Source organism: Amphibalanus amphitrite, unplaced genomic scaffold (genome assembly GCF_019059575.1).
Source record: "Amphibalanus amphitrite isolate SeventyFive unplaced genomic scaffold, NRLGWU_Aamphi_draft 001687F_arrow, whole genome shotgun sequence".
Classification (NCBI taxonomy): Eukaryota; Metazoa; Arthropoda; class Thecostraca; order Balanomorpha; family Balanidae; genus Amphibalanus; species Amphibalanus amphitrite.
In genome coordinates this window covers 86,927-104,782 of record NW_024883180.1, presented here as the reverse complement: position 1 = coordinate 104,782, position 17,856 = coordinate 86,927, and the positions used below count along the sequence as shown (strand labels likewise).

General features: G+C 53.2%; 1 protein-coding gene across 2 annotated transcripts in view; it reads left to right on the top strand.

Moving 5' to 3' along the window:
• The window catches only part of LOC122374645 (DENN domain-containing protein 1B-like), a 22,365-nt gene extending 4,509 nt beyond the window's left edge, over positions 1-17,856 (top strand). For both annotated transcript variants that reach the window (XM_043353518.1, XM_043353517.1), the window contains exons 2-13: positions 2,841-3,128; positions 5,239-5,406; positions 7,457-7,591; positions 8,446-8,578; positions 10,590-10,643; positions 11,101-11,229; positions 13,467-13,700; positions 14,532-14,653; positions 14,836-14,947; positions 15,146-15,474; positions 15,951-16,086; positions 16,340-17,856. In XM_043353518.1, the coding sequence (XP_043209453.1) occupies positions 3,115-3,128; positions 5,239-5,406; positions 7,457-7,591; positions 8,446-8,578; positions 10,590-10,643; positions 11,101-11,229; positions 13,467-13,700; positions 14,532-14,653; positions 14,836-14,947; positions 15,146-15,474; positions 15,951-16,086; positions 16,340-16,534 (1,761 nt within the window). In that variant the 5' untranslated portion in view covers positions 2,841-3,114 and the 3' untranslated portion in view covers positions 16,535-17,856. The remainder of the gene's footprint in view (positions 1-2,840; positions 3,129-5,238; positions 5,407-7,456; positions 7,592-8,445; positions 8,579-10,589; positions 10,644-11,100; positions 11,230-13,466; positions 13,701-14,531; positions 14,654-14,835; positions 14,948-15,145; positions 15,475-15,950; positions 16,087-16,339) is intronic.

Sequence of the window (17,856 nt, the reverse complement as noted above, 5' to 3'; positions counted from 1 at the left end):
CTAACGGGTACTTCTAAGAAGTAGTGAAGAAGTACCAAACAGCCTGCTCGGCTACGATCGTCAGCTGTCCTTTGGAGCTGGACTTCAACGCTGTAAAAAAAATGTGTGCTGAATTAATTTTTAGCTTCACCAAAATATAAGCAATTTATCATTTCTTTTTCACTTTTGTAATTATTGTTGAGTGAAGAGACATGTTGCTAGTTCTTACAATATAAATTATTAATTTAAAAAACGAAATGCGACGGTAAGTATCTGCTACTAAATTATCACTCTAACCAAATACATGCAGAATCTTGCTACCATTGCTTATAAAACGTGCTTATCAATACACAAATGTTTTATTTCAGACAAGAAGGATTTATTTGCCTGAAGTCTTGCGTCATGTGCTACTGCTTTGATTCCAAAGACGCTCTCCGGGTCGGGGTAATTTAGTTCTTCATCGATCGATACGGAGATTTTGATTCCATTGATATCCAAATTGATAAGCTCGGCACCATGGAGTAAGGGCGTCCCCACAGGGGTGACGCAGGAAATATGAATGGCGTTTACACCGACAGTAGTTTCCCACAGCCGGCAATGGGAATCTCCGGCGCCCTGATACGCGGCACTGCTATCTGTGAAGGTGCCCAAGCTGCTGCCGCTCGAATTTTGGTCGCCTACTTAACAAAACCTCCGTTGGTGCCATCTCAGTTTCCTCGAGGTCAGACAACCTTCACACGCCGTTGGCTACCTTGGCTGGCCGGCGACTCGTTCCCCTCGTGGCGACGCTCTTGACATCCAGTCAAAAGTTGGAGTGGCTGGCGCCCCCAGTGGGGGCCGGGGAAGGGGCAGTGGGACTCCACGTTGCTCTCTTCCCGAGCCTATGGTGACTTGGCTCAACTCTCCTCAATAGAATCTGGATTCTGCACGCTGTATTAACATGGGCGTAGACACCACTACGGACAATACGGACAGTGGGTGTGACAATTAGTAGTGCCATTCATATAGAGAGTGTCATATATGAGCGGAGAGGCAACAGTACAGCTGAGCGGAGAGACAACATTAAAACAACAGTACAGCTGGCGTTGCATGGAGCTGCAGGCAACCGGACAGCGGAGGCTTGCGAAAAATAACCAATTCGTCACTTCAACGTATAAACAATGGTAAAAGCACCATAAACACATATTCTCATGGTCGAACCCATGCACTAGCGGCTCACGGCGGGCACAGGCACGCAGTGCGGTAGCGGTACCGGATCACACGTCATGGGCGTTGTCTCAGCATAGGTTGTTCGCAATCTAGTTGAAGCCTAAGAAGACGGCCAGTGGGGTCTCACTGCTGCTGAGGCGACCTCGGAGACGATGCGTCGCCCCTCCTGTCGGCGACCTGCGGTGAGCAGGACTCCAGATAGCTGTCTGGCACGTTGCCGACACTGCCAGACGCTGTCAGCAGGCCTCACTGCTGCAAGTGATGTGCAGATGGACGCCAGGTGACTTCGTCTGCAGGCGATTCCGGAGACCGCGGCCTCACCAGGCAGTACCACCTGCATCGCCATGACGGTGTTTCTAGAAATGGAAAAATAACAGTATCGGTGAAGAACAAGCAATACGATGTATTCTGTTTTCCTCTCTTGCAGGTATACGTAATCTACAATTATCATTGTTCCTATTTCATTCAACTGAACCTGAAAATTCCATATTGGCACATTGACTAAATTTGTGTAGTTGGGAACAGGGGCGACGCCACGGTGCGACGACTGGAGGCGACATTGACCATTTTGGAGGGGACGAGGACCATTTCAAGTCGATTCTTTCCATGCAACGCCATAGGCGTAATATTAAAATTTTAAAAAGTGGAGGGGATGAGATCCCTCTGTCGCCCCCCCCCCCCCCCTGTGGCGACGCCCTTGGTTGGAAAGCAGATTGTTTGAAATACATGTTTGGCTGAACAGTGCGGAAAATATTTCATTGATCACTATAGCTGCAACAAAAATACTGAGACAGAAAACATTTGCGCTTACCTGGCTCCTTAGTCAGTCCCGCACAACGGAAGTGGTACCATTTATCGCAGCCGTCGCATCCGACCATCGGTGCTGCACTGATGCTGCTGCACTCCCCACATTCCCAGTACCTTAGGAGCGTCTTGGCTGTGAAAAGATTGCATGAGTCATGGCGCATACATGAATAGTAAGATGTTTTATATGTTTAACATCCCATAGCAAAGACACAACAGCTGGGAGTCAAGTGTAAGCCAAAGTGTAAGCCCTGCCATGTTTTGCAGACTGGATTTTAAGCAAGAAAAGCTTTGCTAAAAATGACGCTTGACGAAGCCCCATCCTACTGGGCTGTCTGACATGTCTCCCTGTAAAAAGCATGTGGCCCTTATATTGTATATATGATGAATATGTTAATAATGCAGAGAAAACACAGTATAAATTATACCCAACGTTTTATCTTAATCGACTTTGTCAAGGGTGTTTGAACAGCTTGAGATGAGTGAAGTGTAAGGGTACCTACCTAGGTACATCTGAAAATAAACTGAATCTGCGTTCAATAAACATTGATTTTGATAATACATTTCACAAATCAACTGCTAATAACAATCATACTAAAATAGCACGACAGATAACTAACAATCGCATGAGGAACTTCTTGATTCGCCTTTTGACATTGTCGTCCGAACGAATGTTGTCTGATGTTACACATTTGTCTTTTCTGCGCAGCATTTGTGTTTGCCATTTACCGCACCAATGTTCGCCAGCGGTGGTGACTTTTCCTTACCTGCTCACGAAACGTCACACACGACATGACGTCACCCGAAGACGTCATCAAAAAGTCCAGCTCTTAGGCGTGTCCGTGAAGGGGGTGGGGCGGAGCCGCGGACATTTTTATTGGACTTGCAATTATCCGCGTCTTAGGCCAAAACCTTTAAAATTAAGTACATAGTTAAAGCCTCAATTCAATTAACTACGTGCCACTGTGACCATCAATATGGAGCTACCTCTTTTGTGTTTGCCACAACCAATTTGGAGGTTGCGGCCTTAGTGCACCTTATTACATGCTGGAAATGAGGAAATGCTCGCTGGTTTGAACAACAGAATCAGAATCAAGATTTCAGGAACGCAGCAAGAGTAAGATGTCTTTACTAAGGTAAGCTGAACTGGAACGGCAAATGTCAGCATAATTGTGCATCAGTATGCGTGGATCGACCCACATCCTAACCATAGCCTGCATTTGGACAGACCATTTTTCATGTGGAATTTCCAATCTGAAGAATTGCCCATGAAAACAGCCATGTTTGGGGATTGCTAAATGCTAGGAATCTTGCTGGCTCTCGCGAAATGGGCCTGCCCAAATGTCCATTTTTGTAAGGAATTCCTTGGCAAGGAAATCCCGTGCTAATAGGACCCGTCTGAATGAGCGGCTAAGTTACTTACAAAACACTGGCTAGTGTATGTCTCAGAGTAGCAGTGTCCCAAAATCATATTTTTGCTTGGGTGTCAGAGGGGAAAATTGCTGACCAAAAAAAGGATGAGAGTGAAAAATTGTCGGTCAGGTAAGGCCCAAAAAGAGTGGGAAAATGATCAAAAACATTAATCTATCTACAATTGTGACAGATGCAAAACAACCATTCACGCAATTGCTCCTTCTCGATGGAATTGGGAGTGTAAAATTGGGCTTGACAACTGGAGGTGAGAGTGGTAAATGATTTTCATTTGGATGTCGTTTCCCACCCACATCTACAAATTTTGGGACAGAGTAGAGGTGTGTTGCGTTACTGAAGCGTGGATGACAATGATTGTGCCATTTTGCATGGTTTGTGATTAAGTACCTAACTCGATTTAATGCAGCAGTAAAATCCATGTATGCTCTCATCTGGCCCATCAAACTTAACTGCCTAGGATATGTGCTGTTGCTGCCTTGACGGCTTGGCCAGTGTATAGCTGACTTCATTGGTAGAAAAAGTGGATGCAGAGCTGGAAACTGCTGCAAAATGGTTCTTGTCACTGTGCCAGTTTGACAGTAGGTCAGGTTTTTTTTCAGAAGAAAACGAATGGAAAATGGTGAGACCCACTGTGACTGAACTGCAAGTCATTGATGACTGATGTCTAATGCAGGATAAGTGTGCCAGAGTCAGTCTTCTCATGTGCAATGCCTACATTTTGCAGCCATCCCAGTGTCTGATCAGGACATAGGGCCAACAAATTTTATTCCTGATTCTAATAAAAAAGGAGCTGGAGGGTGCATTTCCATTAACCATGCATGTTGTTTAATAATATCGAGAAGCTGTTTTATTTGGCTCGATTTTTATTTGCAGCCCAGGGCTCGTTTTTATTTTACAATAATGGCCTCATGTCAGAGTCTGGTAATGTTAGCATCCAGTCAGGTCAGAGTCTGGTCACTGGTCAGTTCAGATCAGAATCTGGTCAGAATGGGTTAGAGTTCAGTCAGGTCAGAGTCCAGTCAGGTCAATCAGTCAGTCAGGTCAACAGATGTCCAATGTCCACCTATTCCGGAGAATCACATATTGTGAGAACCACACAGCTTCTTCTGTGCGAGCCATAGGAGTTACGTTAGAGCCTAGTGGGATTATCTAGGAGACGAGTCTTCCGGCGCGACGCTCGCAGGTATGCCGGGGAGGGAGCCTGCAGAGCCGCCGGTCGAATACGTGCACTTCGTGTCGGACCGGACCTCGGTCGAACGACCATGGTCGAACGACCATGGTCGAACGCCGGTCGAACGTTGAACGACCGTGACATGTTCTGAGACCGTGCTCTGAAGCTGGTGTTCGATGCCTCAGTTTCCTCAGCGTGTGCCTTGTGGATGTGCGGCATGGTAGGTAGTAGGTACCTATATCACGGAGTTGGGCGGTAACGCCGTTCCGCCGGCCTTCAGGGAGCCGTTTGGACCTGCCATAATGTATGAACATGAGCTATGACACCACCGCTCAAGTTGACCACGTCGTCGAGAGGTCATGACCCTACATATCCGAGAGACGGTTGTTATGCGTCCGGTCCCAACGTGTGCAGTGTGCCCTGGCATGTTACCTGATACAGGACGATAAGCCTTGTAGGGTGCGACTGCGGTCGTATGAGATCAGGAAGCGTCCGTTGGGCCGGATAGAGCATGCTAATGATTTCCATGAGCGGCGTTCAGTCGTAAAAACACAGTAAAGAGGTGTATTATCGCAGTAACAAAGTAGGTAGTTTTTAACCGCGAACCTCCGTACCACTTGCCATCCACATTTCGTCTGTTACAGGGAAAATGTGCAGCACGTCTTCGATTGTTTCTGCGATGTCCCGATGCCTCCTGCGTTCGCGAATCGTATGAACGCGGACGACATCAGGCTCAAGTTTCCCAACACCTTTGTCGAGAGGAACACCCTGAATATGGTGCCCAAGTTCGCCTATCCTTGCGTGGTAGAAAGGTCAGTACTAATAACAGCAGCTGTTCATTGAAGAAAAGCTCACTTTTACGCATTGCGTACTACTTTCGTTAAACTTGGTTGGTTGTCTCAGTTTTAACATGCGATGTGTTTTAAAGAGAAATTCGGAACCGATATATCTTGTTTGTTTATGTTTTGCCGTTGTCTTGGCAAAAGCCAAGACATCGGCTGCACAGACGCAATCAATTTTTCTCCTCAAGAGTCGTGGACTAGTGGAACCAACTGCCTGAACATGTGGTACTGAGTCCAAGCATCAACGCATTCAAGAACAGATATGACCGTCATATGACATTGAGAAGAGGCAGCATCCTATGAGCATCCGCTCCCTATGCCTCTTTCCTATTTACCGGGTGATCATTTTTGAATGATACAAAAAGAAAGTCGCCACGTGCAAAGATAGGACAAGATATTTTGATTTCACGTGCTGGTTTACATGAGGGACATTTGGACATTTTGTTTTTTATCAACATTGTCCAAGTCCAGTGCTGGAAATGAGGCCGCTTTCTGGTCCCGGCTTTTTATTCTCCGGGTGGGTTAGCCCCGTCCAGCGCTTAGCCTTTCGGGACCCTCTCAGAGCCGCGGTTGTTTTCGCCGCTCAGCCCATTCGAGATGCCATGTTGATAGTCACACGAAGTTTATTTGGGGCCTTTGAATATACGAATTCGAAATTAATCGAGTCTACAAAACCTTTTTCTTTCATCTATATGCATACATTTAACAGTAACTCCAGACTAGGCTGGTTTGGCTGGCCCTAAATATGTTTCGTGTGACTATTAATTTTGCATCTCGACTGGGACGAGCGGCGAAAACAACCGCGACCCGGAGTGGGTTCCGAAAAGCTAAACGCTGGACGGGATTAACCCGCCCGGAGAATAAAACGCCGGGACCAGAAAGCGGCCTCATTTCCAGCACTGTCCAAGTCCGTCCTAAGGTACAGTAGATATCATCCGTTTTATAGCATACCCTTTTTGGACATCTTAGTGTAACGATGCAATATCTCAGCTGGATGGCTTTGCAACACAACAAATTTTAGTTCATGGCGCATGTGCAAAGGCAATAGCACGGTTATACGGGCTTCCTGGAACCTGCAAAGGATCTTGGAGTGCACGGAGACACTAAGAATAACAAAAATTCCGAAGTGGACATTGTTGATGGAAGTGCGTTCGAGTGCACTGGTTTGGCGGACCCGGGGACGGTACGGCCTTCTAGAGAATGCTGTAACCTGTCGTTTGGCCGGCTTTGTATGACTAATTCACGCGTCTCCGACACTCTTTTCAACAAGAGTGTGCTTCTCCACACATGTTTTTGGAGAAATAAACAAATAAACAAATAAACATCCGCTCCTGTCATTGAGTTCCCGTGTCCCAAAGCTGGCAAGCCTGCAGCTTGCGAATAAGCGAGCACGACCGCCCGTCTTACAGCCCGGACTTCTCGTGACTGTACTTGAGTGTCTGGCCTCACCTAATGACAGGTGTGGTCAGATGTGAGCCGAAGACAATTGCACATCTAATAGTGGTAGAAGGAGACTTTACCCGGAGCATGGGACGGCGATAATCAGAAAATGGTCAGACAAACCCGGCATCGAGCGGAGCTCAGCTGGTCGGCGGTCCGCGAGGGAGCATACTTTGGGCACCTCCTCTAAGGTGGCTATTGACATTAATGACTGACTGTGTGTTCCAGATAAAATGTCCCACCGTACGTGTTCGATGGGTGTGTTTGGTTTAACTATCCAGCTTAACTGTATTTACACATGGCTGGTATTAACAAATGTTTTTGTATCATTCAAAAATGATCACCCGGTACTATGGTGAGCATCTACTATGGTGAGCATGAGCATCTAATCCACCTGTTTAGTGGGGTACACACGAGGCAGCCCACCGATAAGCTTTACAATATACATACTCCTTCCTACAATGTTGTTACGCATGTCATCTAATGTGGGTGTAAGAACTGCTCTGTCCCGTCCCCAGCCAGCACAATAGCTCGTCGATGGCCGTTACCACTACGTATGTATGTCTGTCTGTGCGGTCAGCACGGCCGTGGAGCACTTTTCGTTTGTGCTGCGGCGCGAGGACAAGTGGCTGTTTGGGTTCTGCCGACGCTCTCCGACGGAAAGTTCGACTCTGGTGCTCCTCAGTGCACTGCCCTGGCACGATCTCATGTACAAGTAAGTCGTGCTCTGCTCCCTGACCCTGACAATACTTCATGTACATTTGTCCCTCCTCGCGCAGAGTGTTGTTCAGGGAGTATCCTTATATGGTACTCGGTCACTGTCATGTGGACGGCTCAGTGCAAGGCTGTATATTAGGGCTCAGTGTTTGTTTTGTGGAAGAGTATGCTTGTCGTTTGGGTGAATGTATCAGTAGGGCGGGAGCCGAGTGAGGGTATTACCTTTTCTGTCTGTTCGGTGGTTGAGTAGAGCGAGTTTGTTAGTTGGGTTACAATGTTTGTCGATCTGGTGAGTGTACTTGTCGCCGGGGCTGCAGGCTGCTCGGCTTTAGTTACGCATCCAGTCGGCATCTGACTGCTTTAATATGTTGGTGCTGCTATCTCATTTTGCACCAGTAGCTGGCATGGTGTCAGCTGTTGACACACGATATCTGTGTATGTCGGTTACCGATGCATTCCTGGCCTCTCAGCGTAGCACATAGAGTCATCATCACGATAGCCCGAGCCGAGCGGGTATCTGTTGCCGTTGGTATGACTGTGTGTCTGGGTAACTGGCTGGTGACGTACGAGTATGCAGCTAGCCATGACTACAGGTATTCCCATTACTTCCACTGAGATCATATACCCGAGGGTATTACCTTTTCTGTAATCCTGGGAAGCACCTGTCTGACAGCGTCTTGTGCGGCTTTGCACTGTGATCATTAATCTGCTCACTATGTTCGATGTTCTGGTTACGTTACTGCTACTGTTCCCGATGTCACAATGTTACTGTCATTGGGACTGCTGACGATGCCGTGAGCGGTGAGCTGTGACTGGCTGCTGGGTGTCACCCGTCTGACCGGTGCGCGGCAGGCTGCTAGACAAGCTGCACGAGGTGCTGTCCGACGGCGGGGAGGTCCAGCTGCGCCGCTGTCTGAACGTCGTCTACAGGACGCCGGTGCCGGCCGGCGGCGAGACGCTGAGGTTCCCGCTGCCCGACGGCACGGTCAGTGACATCGGACGGACCTGCGGGGTAGGATGGGGACAAGGGTCAGTCCTCGGGGTACGGGCTGGGGACACGGTTAGGGGACGGACCTACGGGATAGGATGGGGACAAGGGTCAGTCCCTGGGTACGGGCTGGGGACACGGTTAGTGGACGGATCTACGGGGTGGGATGGGGACTCGGGTCAGTCACTGGGGTACGGACTGGGGACACGGGTCAGTCCCTTGGGTACTGGGTGGGCTGCGGACACGGGTCAGTCCCTGGGGTACGGGCTGGGGACATATAGTCACATCTCGATTTGTATCTCCCAGTTTAAAATGAGGGCGTTCTCTGAGATCATCACATGGCTCATCACTGGCATGTACTTTGTGGGAGTTTCGGCTTATCTCGCCCTCTCGCCCGGGGAAGTCTGGCGGGGCCGGCAGCGGACGGGGCGGTTGGGGTACCGGATGTGACCCACTTCTCGGCAGAGAGTCGCTCGGGACACACCGGAACCCTGATGGACTGTAACTGAATTCGGACACAACGGGCTGCAGCAAATGCGTGGAGCTCGCGGCGGGCTGTGCCATCGAAATGTGAATTGAATTCGTTCATTCCTGCGTTCATTTGGAGCTGCCTGAAACACCCGACTCAGCACATTGGTGACTGGGTAGTGGCCCTGACTGTGCCGCCCTCACTGTAGCCGTGGACCGCTGAGTTCCTGAGCAGGAAGGCCGTCAGTCACGCCGGTCCGCTGCAGCGGCCCGTTTTCCTGCTGTGGAGGTGGGCCGACCGCCGTCCGGAGCGGACGATCGGAGTGACAGACCCGTCCCCGTCCCCCCCCCCCGCTGTGCGTGTGTGACGCGTCTGTCGTCACTGAGGCAGGGGAGACGAACGGTGCCAGATAGGGTTGAGCTGCCGCAGTGGCCGCCGGCCGGGTGGGGCTCGCGGTTGATACGGACATATCTATAGCATGATGTATCTGTATTTATTTATATACGAGTATATATGCCAACTGGACGGTGTCACCGTCAAGTTGTATAATTACTTTTGAAATCAGCATGCTCTAGATTAGTTTGCCTCGCGACACAAAGAACCTTTTGCAAGACGCTGAGCTCACCGCATAACCAAGACCACATCCACCTGCTCGGCTATTCGAACCGAACTCCCTTTTAATGGCGGCAATAACCTCTCAGTTGCCGATCAACATGTCTGAAATGTTTGACGCTCGAGAGTCAGCAGGCCAACTATTGCCACAGCCCGTGTTTTTTTTTCGCGCGCGTGGGTGGGCCGGGGTCTCCTAGTCAAGTGTTGTGCTCCGTATCAGACGTGCTTCACGCGATAGGCGAGGGGTGCTCACTGTTCATAGCACAGCGCTCGGACGCCGATGGGACGCATGGCGTCACCCCGCGCCGGAGGGTTGTTGAGCTCTCCCGGAGTGGAGTACCGCGCCCAGACGACCGGCGCCCGATCACCCCCCCCCCCCCCCTAGTCTCCACCGGTACCCGTGTGCCTTATTACGGACCGTACCGGACCGCGGTCTGTATCCCCACCACGGACCGGACCGGACCGCGGTCTGTATCCTCACCGCGGACCGGACCGGACCGCGGTCTGTATCCTCACCGCGGACCGGACCGCGGTCTGTATCCCCACCGCGGACCGGACCGCGGACTGTATCCTCACTGCGGACCGTACCGGACCGCGGGCTGTATCCCCACCACGAACCATACCGGACAGAGGTGCCGGGTCGTACAGGCCGCTCTGGGCCCCTAGCATTAGATAAGGGTTTCAATTCTTTTACACTGGCTTGAATCGTCTACCGATAACGGATATATGAGACAGACGGCTCGCTGACTTTTATTTCATCTCCAAACGATCTTAAACCGGCGCTGTGTTCGCTTTCTTACGTAGCCTCTACCATAACGGGAGGAGCCGTGACTATGTCAGACCCCCACCTCTGCCTTGTGTGACCTCTGGTTTGACCCTGGACCGGTGTGACCCCTTCTGACCCCGCCCGGTCACGGTCTGTCGCAGGACTTTGCTGTCGAGTGTCCCGACCGTCGCCGGCGGCCTGCCCTACTGGTGGACGTGAGTGACCGACTGGGGGAGGTCGGGGGGGGGGGGGAGAACGAAGGTCGGGTGGATGGGACGGCTGTAGCCTGTAAGCGTACACAGATCGGGTAGTCAATAGTTATGTAGCAATGGATATTGACTATTGAGGGCTCGAAGGCAGTTTTGGTCTACATAGTTATGGGTGCGGCCGGCGGGTTTTGCGCGTACAATTGCGGCTGCTAGAATGTTGTGCATGAAGTGCAGCGCAGAACGATGTCGGTGTAGGGATATCAGTGTGATGAGTTTGACAGCGCTGCGTGCGCTGTGGGTACTGGCTGGTGTTGTGTCCGACGGCAGGGTTCCGCCCGTCGTACCCGCGGTACTCTCCACTGTGTGGTGTGATATGGTCCAGCGATGTCCTACCCCCCCCCCCCCCTCGCCGCCGCCGGACCGCCGTCCGCCATCTCAGCTCTGACGCGGGTCATTTTTTCAGCGCAACCTAACCGAGTACTACGCAGTGCTGGACAACAACACCAAGCTGGAGCTGTTTGCGGCGCTGCTGCACGAGCGGCACGTACTCATCACCTCCTCCCGACTGGGCCGCCTCAGCGCCTGTGTGCATGTGAGTGACAGCGGCCGCGGGAGTCGGCTGCCGGACCGCGGCTGTCTGTCCGCCTGTCTGTCGGCCGCCGATAGCACCGTGAGCTCACGGCTGATTATTCACCGTGATAGATACAGGCCAGACCGGCGCCCCACGGCCGCGGATCGGTGTGTGAGCGTGCACTAAACGGGCTCACAGCGTGCAGTGGTGGCAGTCGGCTCCCGATATGGTAGCGGGGTCCGCGGGCGGCCGGCCTGTTGATACTGACGGACACGCCGCTGGACCGACTGACGCGCGCTACCGGTCCGCACGTGCAGCGTGCGAGGCCGCGGGGACGAGGGAGGGAGGGGGCTATTGTCAGAACGCCCGAGGCGGCGGCACGTACCCGCACATTGTGGCATTTCCGCGAATAGAGGGGGCATACCCGCCGAGCAAGGACACGGTACAGGATATTCACTTTAGAGACAGCTTTATCAAGCGTCTCCGGTGAAAAATCGCCCAGGAACGCGCTACTGCACGTCATACTGCTGATGTGGCTAGCTTTAAATAGTACTGTTATGTAGGCACTCGCTGTGCAATTACTTCGACTAATGCTAGCTTGGAAATGCAACTTTGCTCGTCACAGCTCCATCCACCGGCGCTGCAGCAATGCATGTGGGCATAATTAGATTACTACGTGTGATTTAATTGCAATGGGAGCCGACACATTTCCTGTTATCGGCACGAATGTTCCTTTCCCTCGCTCTGCCCTTCGTATTCCTTCCCGTGCAGATTTCCTTATGTGTGTCGGTCGACCCCAAGTGCCTTGACTATGTCGGACGAAAACCGTTCACGTTTAGGCCGGTACAACGTGTACCATCTCAGGAGACCTAGGATGACTTTTGACGACTGTGTTTGATGTCACCGACCATATTGCCATCTTGTTTACTGTTAACCACGACCGACCAGATTACTGGTAGCTGGTGTCTTTAATTGGAGCACCCGTGCTGCATCCCTGGATCATGACGGACTCAGACACAGACTGGTGCGGTCTGGGCGGCTACACAGACTGGTGCCGTCTGGGCGGCTACACACAGGGCTGCGGAGTCGATGGATTTTCAGCGACTCCGACTCCGACTCCGGCTTTCAAAAACCAGCTCCGACTCCGACTCCGACTCCGGGCAGAATTGTCGACTCCGACCGACTCCAACTCCGCAGACCTAGCAGGACTGCGGAGTCGACAGATTTTCGGTGACTCCGATTCCGACTCCGGCTCGGGTTTCTAAAATCGACTCCGACTCCGACTCCGACTCCGGTCACAACTGTCGACTCCGACCGACTCCGACTCCGACTCCGACTCCGACTCCGCAGCCTTGGCTACACAGACTGGTGCCGTGTTGGCGGCTACACAGACTGGTGCCGTGTTGGCGGCTACACAAACTGGTGCCGTGTAGGCCGGCACAGAGACTGGTGCCGTATAGGCCAGTGCAGAGACTGATGTCTGGGCAGGTATAGAGGCTAGTACCGGTGCCTTCTGGGCCAGTAGAGGCCGGTGCCTTCTGGGCCGGTAGAGGCCGGTGCTGACCGGGCCGCCGACCCTGCCGCCACTCGGCGCGCTGTTTACCGGACGCGGTACACCCACGGCTGAGTGCACTCAAGGCCCTAAAACATACACTTACTTAGCTGAGTGCACTTACCCGGCTGCCTGTGTGCGTCGCGCCGCCGTCGGGCTGTCGGTCGGCCGGACCCTGCCGCTGGACCGCTGTGAGAGGTGCGGCGTGTTTGTGTATTGACGTGCGGGCGGGCTGTGAGCCGTCACCGGTGGCTGACGGCCGGTCGGGCGGGCCGACAGCGACATGCCGGACGCAGAGAGTGCCGGCGCAGAGGAGCTGTTGGAAGAGTCAGGAAATGAGGAGCGTGGCGCAGCCCGCGATAGGATGGGTCGGGAGTTTGCTCACGCAAGAATATATTGATGTGTTGTCAATGGTATGAAGTTTGCTCATTTCTGCTTAGGTACAGACTTGTTTCCGGCAACTGAATCGTCGCTAAGCTCAAACAATCTCCAATCACAGAGATATTTCGGTCAAAGAAATGTGTTCAATGTCTGTGCTGATTGTTGTTTGATATACATATACATTCTGTTATTATTACCCGCTTGGCGATCCTTATTCCTTACTAACGCAACGGTCAATCAAATCACATTATGCCCACCATTTTCCCAGTGAGCTGCCTCCTAGCGGTTCGCCTGTGACGGTCGGCGTGCCCTGTGTTCTCGGCAGGCGGCGCAGGAGCTGCTGTACCCTCTGCAATGGCAGCGTCTGTTCTTTCCGGTGGTGCCGGCCGCGCACCGGGGCCTGCTCGCCTCGCCGGTGGCCTTCCTGGCCGGCTGTCCGGCGGTGGTGCGCGCGCAACTCTCCAGGGACGAGCTGCCCGAGGAGTACGTGGAGCTGGACGCGGACTGCAGCCGTCTGCGCACGCCGCACGGGGACCTGCAGCGGCTGCCAGCAGACCTGGTGAGCCGGCGGCGACGGCAGGGTGGAAGCGAGGGGTGAGTGAGCAGGATGACGGGAAAGGTGCGGATGGGTGAGCGGAACGCTAGGGCCGACCGCCCAGCGGCAGGCTCAGCTGTTTAAAGGGACACTCCCACCTTAACATTAGTTTTGAGTTGAGATAGCCAAATTGGTGGCCATGGCCTGCAAATACCGGTTTGGGCACTCACAACATCGAAAAATGCTTTAATTCGAAGATATGGAATTTCAAACTTGCAGTTTTCGGATTCTAAGGGGCTAATGCATTGGAATGCCCCCTTAGAATTTGTGACGTCATCGGAGATCTAACGATTTTTAAATCTTAGACTAAAACCATCGTTAACACGTGGTGGTATACGCTGCTTTGCGCGCAACGTCTGCCGCACTTTAAGGCTGCCAAATTATTGCTTCCAAATAAAGTCGCTAGTAACAGGGGAGATCCCAAAAAGTAAACAAAAGTAAAAGCCTAATATCTTGAAAACCAATGAATATTTTTCGGTGAAATGTGGTAGACATTCGTTTTCGCTCTTTCTGAACCAAGGGACATCACTTTCATGCCAATTCATTAACTTTTTTGAAGGTGGGAGGGTCCCTTTAAACACCCGCATTCCTCGATGTGTTCAGATAGAAGAAACTAAGTGCAATCGAGTGGAACATGAATTGACACAGGCCTTTTTGTTTGAGAGCAGCGCTGAACGCTCACAGTGGCCGGATAGTCGATTCTCGAACGGCGCCATCTAGCCCTGGTGACCTATCTGACCCCCAGTGACCTGTGTGACCCTCTCTGACCCCGTCTGCCCCCGTCCGACCCGTCAGGTCGCCTCGCTTCGCCGCCAGCTGAACAAGGTCGGCTCCATTGATGGCGACGGCGACAGTTTGGCGCGAGCCTTCCAGACGGCCGTGCTTCGACTGGTCGACGGGTACCGACACGGCTTCAGGTGAGGCCGCCCACATGTGTTCGGGTACACACGGACTGGGGATCAGTCAGTGTGTGGCCCGGCTCGCTCTACCACCACAGGGGCGTTACCATAGAGCTGAGTCCTGTGAGGATTCGCTGGTGAGCTCAACCAAACTCTGCTCGCCCGCGTCTGTCTCACTGTTGTTCCTTACACTTCGACAGACGGGACGCCACCGGTGCTCCGCTCTTTGACCGAACGGCGTTCTTAGAGAGCCAGCCGTCCAGCCGACGGCCGTTCCTGCAAACCCTGGCGGGCACGCAGATGTTCGAGCAGGTGGGTGAGGAAACACTGGAGATATTAGCAATCTCTGTACCCAACTTAGTCTATTTAGCATTGGCTTGATCGTCCGAATAGTGTCCATGGAACTGCGGGCTGCTTTGTCTTTCCCTTGTTTTCGAAAACGTATCGCTGCTACATATCGAATGAATTTTTATGACAGTTCTATCTGACGCGGACCCAACGGTCGACCAGTTTATCCAGGAGCGACTGGCGCGTCCCGAGTCGTCGGGCGACTCTCTGCTGCGTGAGCCGGCCTACATTCCGCCGCCCGAGTCGCAGTCGCGCCGGCCCTGGATCGCCAAGATGATGTGGCGGCGCCGGCTGAGCGGCAGCGGGCGCACAGCCTCCGAGTCGAGCCAGCGGCGCCCGCAGGTGCCGGCCGGCGCGGCCGGTGCGGCCGGCACTTCCTCGGCGCCGGCGTCACCGGTCACCCAGCGGCTGCGGCCCACCGGCGTGTCGTCACCGTGCCTGCTGCCGGGCGATCTGCAGCGCCGGACCACCACTGCTGGCAGCGGGGGCAGGTGAGACCCACCACCGCCACACAGTCGCCGGAGTCAGCGGCTCCGATTGACAAACTCTTCTGTCCGCTCCATATCACATTTCTGACCAGATCGTGCATCATGAGCGTAGCCTGTATTTGCGACCAGAATGCCTACCCTTGTCACCCCTGTCTTTGGCCAGATGACTGATTTTGTTCACAAGTCTGTGTGTTGGGATATTGTGACCGCGGACCGGCCGTGTGGGGCCGTGGAACAGGATGGGTCGGCGGCCCGGCCGTCCGGCCGACGAGCCGCCTGACCGCCGCGCGGTCACCGCGCATGCGCTCTGTGCCGTGGTTATATAAGGGCGCGACCGTGACCAGACTGGGTCAGTCGGCGGGTCGCCTTGTCCGTGCTTGGTCGTCGGTCGCTGGAAGCACAATACACCGTGTCGTGGTATATGCAGCTTTATTTGGCCCTAACATGTGTAATTGGGATGCCGACTCTTGTGCCGGCAGTCTTCCCAGGCCGAACAGAGCCTCTCTGTGGACCGAGCCTTCGGCGGAGGACGACCCCCTTGCCGACTTCTCGGTGATGGCCGGCTCCAGTCTGCTGGATGAAATCAACGCTGAGCTCCAGCTGAGGTCGCAGCAGGTACGGCGCTGGAAGCTTCAGTGGGGCGTGTGCTCTGTGCAGTGCTAAATACAACCCTTGGTCGCGTGTTTTATTTCCCCTTCGTCCTACCGAAATACGGAGAAGAAAATGATTTCCTCAAGACCCCACCCCTAGACCTCTGTATACAGAAATCTATGCTCCACTATTAATGCGATTCCTGTAGAAGTTGTAGATGCACCGTCGTGGTGTCCCCGGTTGATGCCCCGGCTGACGTCCATGCCTGTCCCTCCAGCTGGCAGAGATGGACGACGTCACGCTCCTGCGCCGCGGCACCTCAGCACCCTCTGGGCATGGCGGCGGCGGCTCGGACCAGGACGACGTGTTCTCAGAGGGCGCCAGCGGCCCGCGCGGCGCCCGCCCGCGCGCCGCCAACGGGCGGCCGCCGCTCCCCGTGGCCGGCAGACGGGGGGACAGCTCCCGCCTCTGACCTGGGGCTCGGTCGAACGGAACACTGCCGTGGGGGGACTGCGGGCGTGGAGTCGCCGCGCGCCGGGCATTAGTGAGCGCCACGGGTGTGCTCCGGTGTGCCCCGGTGGGTACGCGACACTCGCGTCTGTCGATTTAACTGTGCCCGGCTGTGTGAGATGTGAGAAGCACATGCCGGTGCGCGGTCAAAGAGCTTTGCTTCAGTCACTGGGTCATCTGCAGGGGTGGTCAAACCACCGGCGAACCAGCTTTTTGTTACCTGGGACTCGTCTGTGATGGTATGATGGCACAGCGTGAGAGTCATATGTGTTCGATTCAAGTTTTCAACAGTGTGCCAAGGGGTGTGTAAATGTCAGCTTTTGTGATGCGCCAATGCAATCGTCTTGTTATAGCTACGAGAGCTACGCTGTAGCTAAAGCGAAATCGTATTTTCTTCACAAATCAGTTTTATATCGATTGTTCTCTTGTGATCTTTGATGTTCGTAGTTTTATCATGTGGCGAATTTTGAGCTTATTGACGACTTGCGACTGCTATTTAGTGTCAACGATGTCACATATCGTTACATTAAGTGAATGGTGACGAGGCTGTACGGCTTTTGTAGCCTCGTCAACAAACCTAGGGCGCCTGAGTTCGCGCTTTGTGCTACGACGCACAAAGCCTCGCTCGTGATCCGTCCGTCCGGGCTGGTATGTGTGGGAGCGCCGCTGTTCTTTGACCGGAACCGCCTGTTCGTCAGTGACTGTGCCTTGGAGCCGTTCTGTCACTGTTGGACCGGGACCCAGTTTGGGTGGCGGAGCGGGACCGGAGGGTACGGGTCAGGCCACCCCCGGGTATCAGTATATCGCTGTGTACTGGTCAGAGGCGCTGCCGGTGTCTGAATTGACGAGTTACCGAGCCTCAGAGGGACCAGCCGTAAATCCAGTGTGCCTTCTCCCGAGCTAATTCACACCACGGCAAAACTCGGCCGTTGGCGCCTTGTAAAGCCAGCTCAATTCAACTCTCCTTTCAGCTTCTTTCGCTGAACAAGTCCGTCTCCTTATGTTATCATAGCAACCGTAGCGTTGCAGCTGTTCCTGCGATGTGAACACTTCGTGCGTTCGTGCATGTCCACACAGTCTACACGCCTTTATTCTAAACGACTCGTGCCTTATGATCGCGGACTTCGTTCTGGGGATCTCTGGATCGGATTCGCTCAACCAACCACGGTGGACCATATCGTAGTGACTGGGGACGACAAATCGAAGTGCTGGGCTTTCCACGACACGCGTGCCATTGTCATTTGCTGTGGTCATTGAAAGAATATAACGCGATTTTGCTATTTC